The 18,656-nt window shown below is 46.4% G+C and overlaps 1 protein-coding gene across 1 annotated transcript in view; it reads right to left on the minus strand.

Annotated features, from left to right (window-relative positions):
- ATXN10 (ataxin 10) overlaps positions 1-18,656 on the minus strand; it is a 136,967-nt gene that overhangs the window by 86,532 nt on the left and 31,779 nt on the right. The window contains exons 4-6 of the mRNA XM_039863191.1: positions 18,363-18,459; positions 16,457-16,615; positions 5,947-6,027 (exon numbers count right to left, since the gene is read on the minus strand). Of these exons, the coding sequence (XP_039719125.1) occupies positions 5,947-6,027; positions 16,457-16,615; positions 18,363-18,459 (337 nt within the window). The remainder of the gene's footprint in view (positions 1-5,946; positions 6,028-16,456; positions 16,616-18,362; positions 18,460-18,656) is intronic.

Below are 18,656 nucleotides of genomic sequence, written 5' to 3' on the forward strand. Positions count from 1 at the left end.
AAAGAAAAGATAGCAATGTACATATGAAGGATTTTAGGAAAAAATTCTGTAGCAAAATTTATATTTTAAAGTTATGCTTTAATTGATGCAGGCTACAATTTTAAAAGCCATGCTTGTATCATCCTGAAAGTTTTTTTATCAGAGGACTGGAGTGAGGGGAAAGAAGGAAGGGGTAAGGGTGAGTGAGTTTCATGAGCATTCTGGGGCAGGAAATAATATCCTGTTATTCTGGAAATAAAATATCTGTCATTCAAAGACTAGCGTGTCTAACAAATTCTGAATTTACATTTGAACTATTCCGCACGTAGAATTTGTTGACTAGAGCGCCACAGAGGACAAAAATTTTATTAACCTGGACAACAAGTGAACCCAGACACAGGCAGACAGACGGCCGTTGCTGAATTTATCTCATTGGCCCCTCAGTGAACTCCAGATATAAGAAGGCACATGCGTTGCACGGAAAAAGAGCGCTGGTTTCGGCATCGGACAAACAGTTCACGTACCACCTCCGCTCCCTTCGTAGTAACACAGGGCAAATGCCTTAATGGATACAGCCTCACAGGGCCCTAATGAGGAGTAAATACCCCGGCTGTATGTTGCCTTCCACACATAACGACGATGCTGTCTGGAGGAAGAAGTCAAGGTCATCGAAGGAGGAGGGGTGGTGCTGATGGTGCTGACAGTAACAGTGGTGACAGTAATAAAAGTGGCAGTAACAATGGTGATATAGTAGTAGCAGTAGTAACAGCGGCAGCAGTAACAGTGGTAGCAGTAGCAGTGGTAATAGTGATGGTATTGACAGTGGTGGTGGAAAAGTAACAGCACGGCAGCAGTCGCGGTGGTGGTAAGTGTGGCAGAGTAACCAGTGGGACAGTAGCAGTAACGGCGGTGGTAGTAATTGTAGTGACGGAAATAGTAATCGTGGGGGTAAAAGCTGTGGTAGTAACAGTGGTGTAGAGCAGTGGTGGTGGACTAATACTAGTAGTAATGCGGTGGTAGTAATAGCATGGTAACAGTGGTGGCAGTAATGGTGGTAAAACAGTAGTATTAACAGCAGCAGCAGGAATAGCAGCGGTAATGGCGGCGGTGGTAGTAACAGCGGTGGTAGTAACAGCGGTGGTAGTAACGCGGTAGTAATGGCGGTAGTAACGGCAGAGAAGCACGGCAACAGGAACAGCCACACGCGTTTTCTGAGTGATCCACACGCCGTGCGCTGAGCGCTTTACTTTCATCCCCATCAGTCTCCAGTTCCATGGGGGGCGGGGGGCAGGGGGCGCTACTATTATCCCCATTTTACAGACGGAACAAAGTTCCGAAGGGCTGGGTAACTTATCTGAAGCAGGAGGCGGCACAGCGACCTCTGCTGGTAGCTGCTACTACAAGACTATGAACCCCAAAACTCCCGAAGCTGTTTTCCAAGGGGAACGAGTTTAACACGATACCCCTGGGGAAGGGGATCCGAAAGCTGTCAGCGTGCAGGCTCTCGTTCCTCCCGAATCACAGCACACGCGCGGGTTCCGACTCTGAAATCTGCCCAAACGAACCGCCAGGGCGAAGGCGTCGACTGCGGCATTGAAAGGACGAGCGCACGAGGAGCGTCGGGGTACCCGTGGCTCGGTCCCTCCACACCGCCCCGTGTCTCACCGTCCCCGTGTCGTCCCAGGACCGCAAGCGGGTGCCGAAGGAATACAGTGCTTGTTTCTCGGAGGAACGGCCCCCATCCCAGAGGGACACTGGCGCTGGGCAGGCTGGGGCCACAGGTGGGGCACGCCTCCGGTGCCCGACGGGTGGCCCCCACTGCGCAGCACCGCCGGGTCACCCAGGGCTCTCCCGCAGAGCCCCTGGGCCGAAGCACAGACACACACAGCGACCGTCTCCCAGCTCTCATGGGGATGGCACACAGCACAATTCCGGGCGCAGAGGAGAGAAATTATTACCCAGCTCTGTGGGAAGAAATCCTATTAATCGGTGAACGCGCAACCTTGGGCACAGAATACATGCGTTAGTGCCCCAAAGGCGTCAACAGGGAACCCAAGAGCCTCCATTTCCCCGCAGAGCTGCGAGAGCCTCCACGGGTAACCCCGACGCTCCTCGTGTGCTTGTCCTTTCAATGCCAGGCCCAGCTCCCATCCCAACACCACCTGGCCCGCTCAGCACAGTCAGCACAGACACTGTCACCGGGCGCTCATCAGGCCCTTCATCCGCCCGTTCGCGTCGGTCCCTCCCAGGTCATCCCCTGACCCCTGGACTCTAAATCCCAGGTGGCTCTGTGAGTAGTAAGGTGACCCCACCAGTAAGTCCCCTTCCCAGCTTGTCTCATGCCGCCGTGTGGCAGAGCCGACGTTTTCCATCTCTGTCTTGTGTCCCTCTCGCCAGAAAACGAGCTCCACGAGGGCGGGGACTGGCATCTAGCGTGCGGAGCAGGCGCTCAATCAACATTCGTTAAACGAACCGAACCTCCCGTCACCAACACGAAGCCCAGCCCTGGCCTTCCTGCCCACAGCACGCTCACTGCTCTTCTGCGAGGATCTTTCATCCCAAACTGGGGTTCTCCAAAACACCCCCAGATTCCTGTCCCACTCCCTCAACTAGAACATGTTCACACTCTTTCCGTGAAGTGCCTGGCAAAATCCTGCCCGCCCTACAGGCGCGTCAACGCTGCTTCTTCCACAGTCTTTACTTACCCCAAAGGCCACAAGTGCTATCTCCCCCTTCCCTCCAACTCTATGTCCCTAAGGCACTGTACTTGTTCCCATCCTGTGACATCTACCAAATCTGCCTCGTAGGACAGTTATCGACACCCTCATTTGGCCTCCCCCCGGCCCCGCGGCTGTCTGGCGAAGTTCACAGAAAGGCTACAGGATCGCTGAGGGTCGGCACCGTCTGCCTGTGGCATCTCCTTGCGGAACACAGCGCAGTGCCCCGCTCCGAGCGGGGAGTCACAACTGCTTAGTGAAGGGAAGCAACTCAAAGAAACTCTGCCGTAACTAACACCACAGAGGGGCGAAGTGTTCGCAGCCTTCTGTTTTCGCTTACGCAAAGCACCCTGTCTTTCTGATCAAGGCCCCGTTTCCTTTAAACCTAAGTGGTCAGATCTATCGCAAAAGTCGCTGGTATAATTAAATTACTTCCATCTGTGTAGATGCGCGATTTAGAAGGCACACGAAATAAAGGTGCAAATCTCGAGCCAGAATGTTCTGGGTTGATGTTTTCTTGAAAATGAAGTTTGCTGCAGTTGGAAATCTGGCTGAGGCCATATAACCACATGAAATATGAACCACAAAGACCCACCTCCAATAAAATCTATCTCCCAATAAAGCTGAGCGCTTAGTTCACGTAGGTCTTTATTCATTCACAGAACTGACATTTGTTGACCAATCGTGACATTTAAGGACACCATGCTCGACATGACATCGATTTGAGAAACATCTCGACACTCAGAAGACAAACCACCAGCCGAAAGACAGTGAGTACCTCTTTTTGTAAAGGTGTTTAATTTATACGTCCTCTTATAGTATGTTGTTGGGTGTTTAAAGGTTTTTTTACATATAATGCAACTGTCACCTGACTTAATGGCTTTCAGCTCTAAGTGACATAGTGCAGGAGTTATCAGAACAGACTCCAGAGCGAGGCTGCCTGGGCTAGGAAGCGGTCAATTAAATGTTAAATTTCCGACTCACACATACTCTCATATAAAATAAGCATTTTGAAAAGAGCAAGATCTTATCCTAGAAAATAACCTTAACACCTCCTTGTACCTAAAAGGATGATAACTGGATATTTGGTGCCCAAGGACTACAGTCCCTTCTCCTACCTCCTGTCCTATGAACAGCCTTGCTGTGCCTCCAGAGTTCTGACCTTCTCTTAGCCTTGAGCATATGTCTGCTGCGACCGCCCCCCCGCGACATCAGAACTATAAAATTACTTTTGACAGTTACTCCGGAACGACAACAGCACTATCACCCACATAACAAATGATGCTGCTAAAAGTCAGCATCCTTTTCTTGAATACTAGTATGTGGGCATCTCTGGTGTTCTCAGCGTTCGGCACACCACAGACGCCGGCTGAATGTAAACTCGATTATAAGAAGGAATGAAGCTCCACAGGAGCAAATAACCCGGCGACGGCACACTTCTGTTTAGTATTTTCCAAGCTTTTCTGATAAACAAATTTTCATCGCACACTGCCAACATATGGAATTTATAGAGAACCTACAACTGTCAAACTAGATATTAAACGATAAAGCTTAACTGCTTTATTTTTTTTGACAAGAAAATAAGAGTAGACGTTCTAATATTTCTCGCCATACACAACAGGCTTGTCTTGCACACTCACGTTGGAGACAACTACAAAATGATGGCTGCCACCAAATAAAGGACAGACACCTGGAGAAAGAGGGCGGCAGCGTGGCTCAGAGACTCTGGCAAAGGACCACCTATCTCCTGGTTCCTGATTCAGCAGGTGACGCCACAGTGATCAATGTACTAAAATGGACCTTCTCGCGAGTAAAACAGTCATTCATTTACTCACGCTTTAACTAACAAAGCTTTTGTCTTGTGCCTGTTGTGTGCCAGCACCGCCTGGGAAACGCGCGTCACAGAGTGAGAACGGGTGAGCCCCTGCCCTCACGCGGCCGGCAGTCCAGAGTCATTGGCGTGGCGTCACACACCAGCAAGCAGGTACACAGACGGCACGACGTATAACACATTACGTGATGAAATGACAACAGATCTCCTTTGAGAGCAAAACAGAGGAGGAGCAGGAGGTAACCCTTGAGCAGAAACTCACATGAAGCAGCGGCTACAACTATCTGATTAATAAAAACAAAATGTTTAGTCTGTGATCCTCAGTTGGTTAGGTAATGGGTCAGTTTAAAAACAGATCACTTGATAGAAATATGGAAAATATAAACGAATATTAAAATACAATTAAACTACATATTCAGGTGTTCCTTACTGCAAAGCAATTTACTTATATATAGCACTGTTTATCATGTTACTTACTTCAGGTCAAAAACTACAAATAATTCTTTTTCTGAAATAAAAGTATACGTACGCGATGGTGGCGAGGGGCGATGGATTTATAAACATGGTATTTAAACTGACGTTAGAAGCATAAACTTTTCTTTTTTGTTAAAAACGACTACTTAAAGAGGCCACAGAGCAGTGCATAAAGCTTAATTGTTGGAACCCAAATAATAAGAATTTCAAAACCACTACAGTTATGAAAACTGTGACTACAATCAAAATATTAACATTTCTTAAAGCTCTTCATCATTAGATTGGCTTTTGCTCATCAGATTTCCGAAGAAGTTTTATTTTCTTAAGACGACATTTCTAATGGGAAAAGGAAAAACACATACTATTGGAATGGAAAGAGTACCGTGAATCTTTTTATTCGATCCTCTAATTTTCCAGGTCAAGAAGCTGAATCTAAACACGGTACAAGACCCGGCTGCAGTCTCAGAGAGGATTTCTATCCCAACAAGGCGGGGAGCCCAGGAATCGAGGACACTGCCCTCCTTGCTATGGTGAGGTCACAGTCTGAAATGTGTGCCGGAACCTACGCGTCGTTAGTATATACCCCTGGTCGCTAGACCAGTGGTGTGAACAAACGACACATTTCAAACACACAGCTGCAACACCTTGTTGCACGGATGACTATTACAAAACCGTGGTGTAAGTACAAGAGTTTGTTCTTAACGTTTCGTAACACGCCTTTACTGAACGATGGCGCCAACCTGGATTGTGCAACCCCACGGTAATCACCGCCTGCTGTGGCTAAGCCGTGATGTTAACCAACCAAGTTAAAACCATTACTGACACAGAAACATGTAGTTAGAGATTTTGTGCCAACTAAGAAACCACACAGTTTTTCAGTCACGTGTACAGGATACTCTATATGGAATGTTAAATACTCAAAACCACACTGGTTTTTGGGGTTACCTTTCTTGATTGCTCATTTTGGCATACATGGCTTTCACCAATTCCGGGCTTTTCAGAAAATGGTCTGTAATGATCAAGAACCTAAGAAAAAAGAAGGAAAAAGTTTGGTTACTAGAAACGTAGTAAAACAGACTCGGCCTTACCCACTTCGTAGGCGTCTTATACATAAAAGCACTCCTTTTCACTGAATTTTTGATTTGTTGTCATTTTAAAATGTTTTGAGAGATCACATACTATTGTTCTATTAGCAATCAAAAGAAAATTAAAACACTCAAAATATTTTCCCCCAATTCTACTTCTGATCATTTTCAACTGGAGAAAAGAGCCTACTATAGCTTTTATCTGAACTCAGAAAGGAAAATACTTCTTATAGCTTAAACGGTAAAATGAAATTTAGCTACAAGTTCACGTATAAACAGAAAACACATTAAATTGTTTTGGTCAGAAGCTTAGTGCTAAAATTAACCAAAGAAACAGACAAGTCATACTTTTTATTTAAACGCATGCCAGAGACAGGGTAATGAATACTGGCTTGATTATCTACTTTTCAAGAGCTCTCAGGTTACCAAGAAAACATCCTCATTGTCAGGCGATGCAGTCATCCAAACTCAGAGATCAATTTATGGGAACCCTCAGGCAAAGATTATAAGCATATTTCTCCAAAGTGCCACTGTGACAACTAAAAAGATTGAATAGTGCTATTAATTAATTCTGAATCATATTTACCAGGGGGCATCTGAAGGCTTAAGAGCTAAAGAAGACACTGTTTATAACCAAGGTTATATAGTAATAAAAGAGTGGCTGTTAAACGTTAAATATTTTTACAATCACAGTTTATTTAATCACTTCTGAACAAATAAAATAAGTATGGCTTTCAGCATAACAGCCAGAGGAGGCATATTAACTACCACAAGACGCGGTCGCTTTACACAGAAACGAAATCTAAACACATACTCCTTTTCTTCCACAACCTGATCAACATTTCGATGTAAACCATTTCTAACAATAATGGATAATAGTCAAAATTCTAAAAAAATTTTCACATCAATTTAGGTAGCTTATCGAACTGTAACAAGAGCAATTCATGCATTTCAAGCCAGGTATACAAAATTGTGATCCTAAAGTTAACTCGTGTAACTCAGCTATTTGAAACTTACAACATTGTCCCACAGGAACGTTCACTCAAAACCAGTGTTTCCAGCACTGTGCTGGGGCCTGGTCACAAGCCGTGTTCCCAAATTCTAACAGTGGAGAAAGACGCACACAGAAACGTTTACAGAAAACTGTCTTACATACAACATACACACGTTATGGATTACAGACACAACAATAAAGTTTATCTAACCAGAGGGCTGGGGGGAGAAAAGGTGACGAAGGAATGGGCAAGAAGATCGAGGAGGCTGGAGGAGGTGTTCTGTGAAGCCTTAGCTGAAGGGGGAAGGAAGGACACTAAATGAGACGTGACAAAAAATAAAAACCTGGGCAAGAACAGCGATGTGCTCAGGGAACTCTAAGCAACAAAATACTAGCAGGGCTTAACGAGGGATTCAGGACTGAGAGCTCATATTCTTGAATGCTGCCAGCAAACAGCCCTCAGCTGCCGGCCTCTGCAGAAGTCTTGGCCGAGAAAGCAGCTTCAACCAAGGTCCCGGGCTCACTGGAGGCCGATGTGGTGACCACGCTTTCCTTTGCGACACTGGTCATTAGTGTTCTCTGTAATTCTTGATCACTTCTGTTGGCCTTTTCTAAGAACCAATTTGGCCTCTGTTCATTTTTTCTACTGTTTTCTATTTCACGGACGAGGGAAAGAAAGGCGGGTCACAGCCAATACGAGCTCTGTAGCTGTGACCACCAGCAGCACCTGCAGCGCAAGCGAAAAGGAGCCATCCTCTGATCTTTCTCCCGAGATAAAATTCCCAGCAGGTCAAACACCTAAACTTCACTCAAAAGTGAAAGGACACAATACTGGAAGGAAAGCTAAGTACAGGAAAGGTCTTCACAGCTCTCACCCAAAATCTGGATGTAAGAGTCTGAAAAAGGCTGACAAATTCATCCACTAAAAAATCAAAAATTTCTACATGGAAAAAGTGAAACAAGCAAAGTCAAAACACAAATTAAAAAAGAAAAAATATTTACATTTTATTTCAAACAGAAGGCTAGTATTGCTAATTTAGAAAATATGCCCACACGCAGATAAGGAAAAGACTTTTCTTTAGAGGAAAATGGGTAAAGAAAATGAGAATGAAAAAAGGCTCGATCTCATCACAAGAAAAATAAAAAATATAACTTTACAGGGATAGCATTTTAAACTTTGGCAGGGCTGGCAAATCCAAAACTTCGACAGCACACTCCGGTAGCAAACATGTAGAAAACCAGGTACTGTCAAAATTTGCTAAGGGGCGTGTAGATGGTACAAATCTAGGAAGGACAACTTAGAAGAGCTTGTCAAATTATAAAAGCACATTCCCTTGGACCTAGTCGTTGCACTTATGAATTTATGTGACAGCCATGCTTGCCCACACACACAAGACAGATGCACGAACGAGGCTATTATCTACCGCAGCATTTTGCAGTTATGAAAACTGAGAACAATCTAAATGTTCAACAAGAATGGGCTGATGAAATAAATCCTGCTATATGCATACAATGGAAGAGAATGAGGAAGTTTTTTATATGGTGATCTGGAAAGATCTCAAAAATGTACTGCTTAGTGAACAAAGACGCCCAGCCTGCGGGGAGCAGGGAGACTAAGGGCGTGCCTGTGAGGGCTGCGTGGAGGAATGAGAGAGGTGGCTGGGGGGAAACTATGCGCTTTCATATGAGAACAATATGAATGTATTATCTACCGAGAATTAAATACATAATTTAAGCAATAAACCCAGGCAAAGTATCCTCAAATCGATTTCTATTGGACAAGTATTCTGCTGACGAGCGCAGACGCTGCCACGCCCGGCCCGCGTCCCCGGCCCCTCACGTTTCCGGCCAGAGAACTCAGCTTAAGTTTCGTCCTAACAGTAGCTATTTGTGGGCAGGCAAATTTCAGTCATTTCTCCAAAATAACTTAATAAATCTGTATCTACTCTCGAACAGAGAGAAACAGAAAGAAAAGATGAACTACCTTCGCCTCTCCACCACAGCAACTCAGAGGCACAAAATACAGGTCATCTAAAGGCTAGGTCAAAATCTGATCACTAAAATGGAGTCCCCACTACATCCTGGCAAAGAGTCACTGATGCACACAAACCACGTCACAGACTAAACACTGCCAAACACGTCTTTTCTCTGTCCACGATCTCGTACAACCCCTCTCCCCGATCCGAGCCATCCTTCAGCTTTTAGGTCAAGTCTCACGTCATCTGCGAGGCCTCTCTCAGTGCCAGGCCAGGTGCCCCCACTGCCACGTGCTCCCGGGCACCCTGGGCTTCCTCTTCCGAGCGCCCATGCTGGCCGCACTCCCTATGAGATGTCTCTGCTCAGATGCAGTGGGCGCCTGAACTTTAACAGGGCCGAAACACACCCCTCCTCTCCGCCATCCCATCCCCAGACGGGTCCAGCCACCTCCTCCTTCAACAAGAACACCACCTCGCTCCTCCCATCCTGGCCTCCCATCCTGGCCGATCTCTACCCAGCTCACCCACAAACAACCCTTCCCGCAGTCCAGCCAGCGCTCCCTGCTTAGCGTATTCAATCTACTCACCTGTTCCCATCCCCCATCTCTACCACCATCACCTCCCGCCTGATGACTACGACTGCGCCCTCAAAGGTGCGGCCTCCATTTTTCCCTGTCCCCAACAGTTCAACCTCTGTCCAGCAGCCAGAGGGACCCTTCAGAACAGAATCCAGCAGATGCACACTGCGCTTAAAACGCTCCCATTGGCCCCCGTGGAACAGAGTAAAATCAACCATCTTTTCCTGTTTACACAGCCCTACGTAACTGGCTTCCAGTCACCTCTCGGACTGCGTGTCCCAAGACTGTCTCCTTTGCCCATTATGCTGCAGCCGCCCTGGGCGCTGGGGTTCTTCGTGCTGGGCAAGTTCACCGCTCTGACTGTTTTTCCCAACCGGTCCCCACCTCCACCCCCGACAGATCTTCAAGTGGTTGGCTACCTAGTTCTCAGTTCGAATGTCACCAACTCAGAAAATCCCTTGACCTCCGCATTTTAAAGTAGCACCTTGTGGCTCGAAGTCACATCACCTCCCCAGAGTACTTCATCAAGATCTGACGTTCTTCACGTTTTTTTCATCGTCTCTCCTCCCCACCAATCATATTTAAATTGCAAATAGTAAAATAGCTAATACCACATAGCATTTCCTGTAAGCCAAGGACCATTCTAAAGGACAGCTCAGTACACAAAACATGCTGCATATTATTCTTCAAAGCATTTACCTGACTTCTTTAATACATTTATTTGGAGATTTCTGGTCATTATCTTTCTTACTAAACTGTAACGTCTTATCAATTTTGACTCGCCGGTGTCATTAACAATACCTGGCACGCTTCAAAAACCCAACAACTGTTAAATTAATCAGCTAATTGATTTATGTGTGGAATGAGCAGCTCTCAGTTTTGCGTTTCCTAAAAGCCTGCAGAGTGGAAGCAATTTCTAAACCACAGGTTCTCCAAGATGAAAGCAAACCGCATCTTCATGAAAAGGGCAGTCACTCCTCACAGAGACCGAAGCGCTCCCCTGCGACGTGCCTGACAGCTCTATCAGCAACGTCCTCAAGGCAGGCCGAGAAACGAGACCGAGCGATTCCTCATTTAAACGTGACTACGGAAAAGCTAACGCTCACAAAAGCAAGCTGTCAATGCCAAAGCGCTGACCACATTTTTACATCATTTTCCAAAATGGCTAAAACACAAAATGAGTGAAGGTCCCTCTCCCTAGCTCTTCCTTTCTCTCACGGTCTCATTTCTAATTGGTTTTGAAGTATGTGAACTGTGACAGATTAATTGTTATCTGCATTACAGTGTTTGTACACCAAATCAAAGGTAGTAAAAGCCACCTGAACATCAAGGAGCTACAGAGAAAGACAATTAAAGGTGAGTATGTCCCCAGGAAGCAGAGGTAATCCTAAAGTCAGGGTTTGGGGAAACTTTTTAAAAATGAAAGCTATTATCTCCATTTCCATACAAGCATGTCATGTCAAAGCTACGTTTATAACATTTCACTGACTGCAAAAACCTGAAAAATGTTTTCACACTTCACAGATTAAATGAAGAATCTGATTTAAACACACTCTGGGAAAGGAACGCCACTCTATTTGTCTTGAGATCTGAGAAATCCAACCCGTGGGGGCTTAACACAGCGACATGCACGAAGCCTGCGAAGCCGCAGGGCCAGACACCCGCCGCCGGGGAAACGAAGCTTCAGGCGCAATAAGACAGAAACCCGTCGGTCTGATGATTCGATGGTGATGCTTCCACTGGAGAACAAAGGGGATACGAGCTCTGAAAAAATATACGACACTAACTAGAATTCCCTGAAAGCTCCCGGGCAAGGCACCGGGTGACACCACGACACACGGGCAGGGCTCAGCCTCCCTTCGCTCAAGGCCACTCTGTGGAGGAGCAGTTGTCACAAGAATTAAGAGGCCAAGTTTCGGTCTCTAGAGCGCTAGGCTTGACTCTCAGCCCGACGCTCACCGGCAGAGGCGCTCCGCACACGGCATCTACCCTCTCCGCATGGGTGACGGGATTCTTCGGAACTAACGCGCAAGAGTCAACCCCGACCAGCAAGGGAAATGAAATACTAGCTAACTTCTCAAGCGGCAGCAGACAATAAAAGCGATTCATTCATTCATAAAACTTACCGAGTTCTTGTGGCCGTCTGCCATTGTTTTTTTCCTTCTAGAACTAAATAACAGAATTCTTTTTCCTTTTAAGAATAAACCCCAACCTTCCAGCTGGGGCTGTCAGCTACATAGATCCAAAAGCCCTGCCACAGAAGTGCACGTGGGACCCCGGCCTGGCCCTGGAAAAAGGAAACTGACAAGGGCCACGTGCACGTCTGGCAGAGACCCGACTGGCTAACGTTCTTCCGGTAGAATACTTCTTTGTTTTGAATTCCCACACTTCTCAATACGTTTGCCAGCCAATGTTTATGAAGCAAATTTTTATAGATATCCTAAAGTACTCCAACATTTCACAGATGTACACACACACACACACACACACACACACACAAGCTGTATTCCACATGCGACTGAAAGTCAGGGCTGTGTGTAGATGTCTGGAGAAGCACACGGAATAGACCAGAGTGTAAATCTAAGTTTTCCATGCGCTGGGAAACCCAGACCCGCAGGAGCTCCGAGGTCCTCCCGCAGTGTCCTAGAGAAGGCTGGCCGGACCCTTGGGAGTCTCTCCGAAGCCAGACAGAACCAGATAAGTCTGTGGAGACTAAAGGCTGACCCACCAATCACCCAACTCATTCAACAAATGCGACACCCCACGTACTGTTCTTTGTCTGAGGCTGGCAAACTTTTTTCATAAAGGGCCAAGCAGTAAATATTTAAGACCGTGCGAGCCAATCCTCTGTCACAACTACTCAGCCTGCCACCGTAGCGGGGAGCAGCACAGATGGCAGGTAAACAAACGTGTGCCGATGAGACTGTCTACAGAGCTGGCGGTGGGCTGGGCTTCGCCAGCACGTGTTCGCGACAAATTACAGGGCGCTAAGGGGCTAACCCTACATTCTAGCCACAAGGAAATAAATAAAATGCTAACTTTCTGTAGTGACACGTGCTGCCAAACAAACAAAGGAAAGGAAGGGGGTGTGGATTCGGGGGGCACGTGAATGTACGGCGCCCTGACGGCCTCTCTGAAGAGGGGACAGCCACGCGGAGACCCGGAGGAAAATCATTCCCAGCAGAAGCAACAGCAGGTGGGAAGATTCAGGAGAGAACAATCTTGGGGTTTTCAAGGAAAAGCGGTGAGGCCAGCTAGAACTAAAGAGCACCGGGGAAGTGGCAGACAGAAGATGGGAAGGCAGGTCAGGAGCCAGGACGTGACAAGCTCCTCCTATTTGCTCCTCGGTGCCATGGAAAGCCACCGGCGGGCTTATTTAAACGAGAAGAGTGGCAAGCTCTACAACGAGTTTTTAAAAGGTCGCCCTGGGTGCTGTGTGGTGATTAAGAGGGCACAGCAGAGGCCGAGAGCTGAGTGAGAGTCCCGGCAGTGGTCCGCCCACAGGAATGACAGTGGTGCCTCGAGCTGTCACGGCGGAGAAGGTGTGAAGTGCGTGGCCTCGGAACACAGGGTGCAGACAGGGCTGGTAAGTGCAAGTGGGTGAGACTCGAGAATGAGTCTCAGGTTCAGAGTCGGAGAGGGGACCGGGCCTCGGCGAGGGGGTGAATGGCGACACCACTACTGAAACCGTAAAGACGAGAGAGCGACAGCCGGCTTTGGGGGTGGGGACAGCGGAAGCCCGGCTGCGACCTTCACTAGTATGAGATGCCAACTAGAAGCATACGGTAGGAAGCTGCACACCTAAGTCTGGAGCTCTGGCAAGAGGTCAAGGCCAGACACATATGTTTGGAAATTATCAACTTAGAAAAGAATTTTAAGCTGTGGATCTAGGTGAGGGACCGAGGGACCGAGCAGCTGGAGAAGTGGCCACAGGCCGCGCCAACTTTGGGCAGACAAACAGGACAGGGGGCAGCAGAGGAGGCAGAAGGGAAAGAGTGCCTGAGAATGAAACCAGCAGAGAAGGAAAAGGAGACACGGATGAGACAGAGTGAGCTCCCATGAGGCCTTTCGGGCCTGGGATCCACTGTGCCTACAAATCCGGTGACTCCAGGCCTCTCGGTAAGCAAGCCAATGAAGTCCCTTTTGCACACATGCTATCTGCGCTGGGCTTCGGCCACTCGGATTCAGAAGACGCGTGACTGACACAACGCCCACCATGCTGCCGGTACCTTGTAAAGGTTCCAGTAACAAACAACGCTGAATCTTGCCATCGGGAAGCTCACAGGTGAAGGGACAAGTGTTAGATGCTATGAAATCTGAGTGCTCGGGATACTCTGAGAGAACAGAAGAGGGGACACAGATTCAAACCGCAAAAAGGAGGACAATTATATTTACCTTCCTACTATCTCTACAGTTAAGGAAATAGCAAAATTTACAGGGATAACGCAAGAGACATCCCTAGAACACAGGGACATCGATCAGTCTGGGAGTGAAACTGTCATGCAAAATAAATCAACTAGGTAATCCAAATACCAACAAAAAATAATACTCTACTCACGGTTATAGAATTTCTGTGTAGCGATAATGCGTATAAGTTCAAAGATTGATAAAGTTTATTCCGAAAGAGGCCGAAACTGACGGAGCTCCTACCTCCCCGTAACTGAGAATTCTTAAGTACACGTCATCACTTTCGACCACCTTTTCTCTGCACTAGTTCTGTGACCTTGGTCCAGCTGGTTAAACCCGCTGAAGTCGCAGACTCTCATCCGTAACTGGTGGCAAAATACAATCACAGGGTGGCATGACCAGGAAAACGAGGTCCCGTACACAACACACCCCGCACATCTCAGGGCAGACAGGCACCCCACTTTGTCCCCTCCTGTGTATCCCACACTGACCCTGCCTGATCCCTTCTAACCTCCTGAGGCACGTGTACTGGGCTGTCAGATACAGATGGATTCAAATGCCAAAATTCAACCCTTGGATTCATCCAGGGTTATCTAAGAGCATGAAAACATCTTTCACACCTACAAACAAAAAGAACAAACATTTTTAGAAGGACATCATCCCAATAATTCAAACGGAGTAGTGCCAAAGCCTTTCTCGCCTACACTTTCCTGTTTCTGGGGGACTGAAACAAAAAGACCCAAAGTCATTGAAACCTGACATTTGTCTCTTTCCAAGAAAAGATTCTAACCCATGAATTCTAACACCATGAAGTTTTGTCGTCTTTGTTGACTATCGCATAATGCTGGGAGTGCTAGGGCAAAAAGTGGGTTTTTTCTCTAATTTTCAGGGTTGAGTTCATATTTAACAGTGAAAAGTAAAAATTTTGTTGGACGCCTCTGGATATTTTGTGGTCTCATTTTTGTTTACCAAATGCAGAGTTCCTCTCATGTAAATCCAAGCATTCAGCATACAGACTGCAGAAGACATCAGTTAACTACTACTGCCCCTCCTTTTTCCTGTCTAATGCCATTTGGTGACCTCTGAGAACTTTAACTTCAGTGCTACTCTGAAGCAGATTTTATATTTTGCCCTTTATGACCTTTTGCCCTTTATTTCACGCTTTTAAAAAAATTGCAGATCGTTAAAATATAGATTTAAGACACTTAACAAATAAAACAGAATTCAGCTACAGAAAATTCCTCTTGGTAACCTGACTCTAATGATTCAAGCATCACGTTAAAAACATCTGCATCCTCGGAGAGGTTTTCTAAGTCGAACTTCTGTTATACAAACGGTAATTCAAATATAAATGAACGTTCAGAAATAGAAATAATTTTAAAATTAGGTTCAATTTCAACCAAACAATCCAGTTCACACTAAAAGACGACAAAACTGGGAAAGTTCATACCTCACCTGTGACACGCAAGTGGGATTACTGGTAGCTCAAGGCTCCCCACCTAGAGACAATCTGTCCTAAATACACTGACCGCCATATGGAAAACAGACGTAAAAACAGACGTTAAAGAAAACAGATTACGAGCACTAATAAAGAAAAACAACAAAAATTTTGGTGAATTTTATAATGATGAAAGGATCAATTCCTCAGAACACATAGCAATCACAAACATATATGTAACTCACGACAAAGCCCGAAAATAAGTGAGGCCAAATGGACAGATCTAAAACGAGAAATACATAGTGATGAACAGAACTAGACAGAAGACCATCAAGGAAACAGAAGACTTACTTAAACACAATAAGCCAACTGGACCTAACACTCCACCAGAAACAGAATACACATGGAACATCCTCCATGACAGACCAGATGTTAGGCCATAAAACAGGACTCAATATATTTTAAAACAATAAAATTATGTAAAGCGTGCTCACCAACCACAATGACATGACACGATAGTGCATTTCTCATCTGGACGGATGCCCACAAGACACACACCACCCTAATCTCTAACGAACCGTCCACCGCAGCCACAACAGCCTGATCCGCGCAACTCCACGCCGCGGTGACTGAGGCTGCGTGGACCACCACTGCCAGGGCCTCTGCGAGATGAGATGCGACAAGCACGGAGAGCACCAGGCACACTCTGCCGACTCCTCTGAGCGCCTGCAGCGTCATCCAAGGGACCCTCCTCTGTCTCCAGGACACATGGATCTCCTCAACCTTCAAGGCCCAACCCAACCTCACTCCCCCTTTCACAAGGCCTCCAGAGTCTGCAGAGAAACTTTTCCTATTCTGTCAACGTATGACGTTTTTACTTGTGTTCGATTATTCTAACTCAAATTTTTCTTAGCACCTCTTAAGAAAGCATCTGTCAGAATGTTTGGGAGCAACTACATTTCTAACGAGACACTTACGGCCATTCCGACTCGGGCTGCTTATAATGAGCTTCCACCACGTTGATCGCGATATTGAGGTTTTCTTCCAGGTCTTTCATTCTTGCAGAATTCAGGGAAGTGAACAAAATCATGGAGGAGTAGGAAACAATTTTTTTGTCTGGATGATTTAAACAAGACCTTCCGAATAAAGAAATGAAAGTGTTAGCCCAATTTAACAACATGACACAATGATTACAGCACATAAATAACAATCCCATTAACGAATTCAGTACATACTCTTTTTTAAAGATTTAATGAAGAATTACAACGCTCTGAAACAAGTACATTATTTACTGTAAAAACAGCAAATACAGAATTAGTCGAACACAAAGTATCCATTAACAGTTACGTGGGACAGACTGTCTAAGGGAAAGATGGTTACACTGGCAAGAAAAAGCACCTGGAGTCAAGACCCTCAGTGCGAGTCCTGGTTCCGCCGCCCACCAGCGACATGATCTTAAAAAGGTGACCAATTATGTGATGGGTCTTGCACTATAGCAGAATTTCATTTTTCATTTAAACTTCATAACACTCTTCTGGAGGAGGAATTATTCTTATGCTATAGATAAAGACTGTGTTGACGGACTGCTTTACTTGCCCAAAGATACAGAGCTAGTACCAGCCAGAGCTGGAGTCCTGATCTGGTTATATCTGCCTCAGAAACACAGGAAGAGTGACGTCACTAACCTCTCCCAGTGTGTTTTCTGACATAAAAATGGAACGAGATAACAAGACCTCCCCGGCCCACCGCCCAGGGCCTCTGTGAGGATGAGATGCGATAATGCACGCAGAGCACTGGGCGCCGCGCTGGCTGCCCGAGGGCCCCTCCGCTCTGTCTCTACGGCACCTGGATCTGGCTAGTTACACCAGTTCATACACAACAGGTGCTCACCTGTTCCTTCACCCCCCGCACCAAAGCATGAGCTCTTCGGGAGTTCTGTGTTCCACTCAGTTGGCCCAGAACCTGGCAGACGTTAGGGGGCCCAATATGTTTCAAAGGAATGAATTCTCCAATAATAAGTAATTTCTATTTGTGCAGCTAGAATTCGACAATTCTTTCCTTCCACCTAAGCTCAATTATTAATCATAAACGTAACAGGCAGATAAATGCCTTCGAGTCTAACTATCTGCAGAAATTGGAGTGGCAGTTATAGACTCAGTGAGCCAGAAATAACATGAGAGTCAACTGATGCGAACACCACACGCTGCGGATGACCCGCTCGGCGGCGACGGAGCTGGGGTTGGCAGCCGGGCCCACACTCCCGCACAGGGCCTGTCCCTTCCCTATCCTGCCTCCAGCTTTGCTCTCAGCGCTCAATTTCTCGTGGACTAACAGCCACTCAGCACAAAGTGGGAGCTCGCCAGGCAAAGTACCGCGAACGAGCCTAGCGAAGCGGGTGGGTGCCGCTGCCCTCACGCTCCACAGCTACCGAAACGCACGGCGCTGCGGAGCGAACGAAGAGCCCGACAGCCGACGAGCGATTTACTCGTGGCCCTTACTTTAGTGTTTATGGCCTGTTTCTTATTGTCTTATAAATTCTGTTCTTATAAATCATAATGTCCTTAATATGTCTCACTTTAACCAAAACTTCCATTTTCTTCAAGTCGAACTGACATCCAATGAAGGGCACATATCTTAAGTGTACGGCTCGATAAACTTATAGATGGGGACACACCTACGCAGTAACCGCCACCTAGACCAAGATGAGGGACATCCCCGAACCCAGCGCCCTCTCTCAGCCAGCTGAGCTGCCGCCACCATGAAAATCACTGCCCTCGAGCCTGTAACCGAAGGGTCATTATTCCTGTTTCGGAACTGCATGTAAATGAAATGACAGAACCACAACTCTTTCCGAAGGTAGAAAACTCGTATCAATATACTCACAAAAAGAGTTCCGGGAAAGCATGCAACCAAACGGCAGACTGGGACGCTTCATTCCGTGAGGCGATATTGCCCAAAAACTGCAGGCCACAGCGAAAAGCTGAGAATTTGTAAAAGTGAAAAAGATGAGATTTAAAAAACAGTTTAACACAATGAATAAATACATCTTAATAAGAAATATTCCCCACGGGGTTTCTGCTAGGTTCTTTCCATTACAAAGGTCTCTTGTCACGATGGAACTTTGGGTGTGACAATATTAACACGCCTTACCACAACAATGTATTCTACAAAATTCAC

This window comes from Pteropus medius, unplaced genomic scaffold, assembly GCF_902729225.1.
Source record: "Pteropus medius unplaced genomic scaffold, Ma_sr-lr_union100, whole genome shotgun sequence".
Lineage (NCBI taxonomy): Eukaryota > Metazoa > Chordata > Mammalia > Chiroptera > Pteropodidae > Pteropus > Pteropus medius.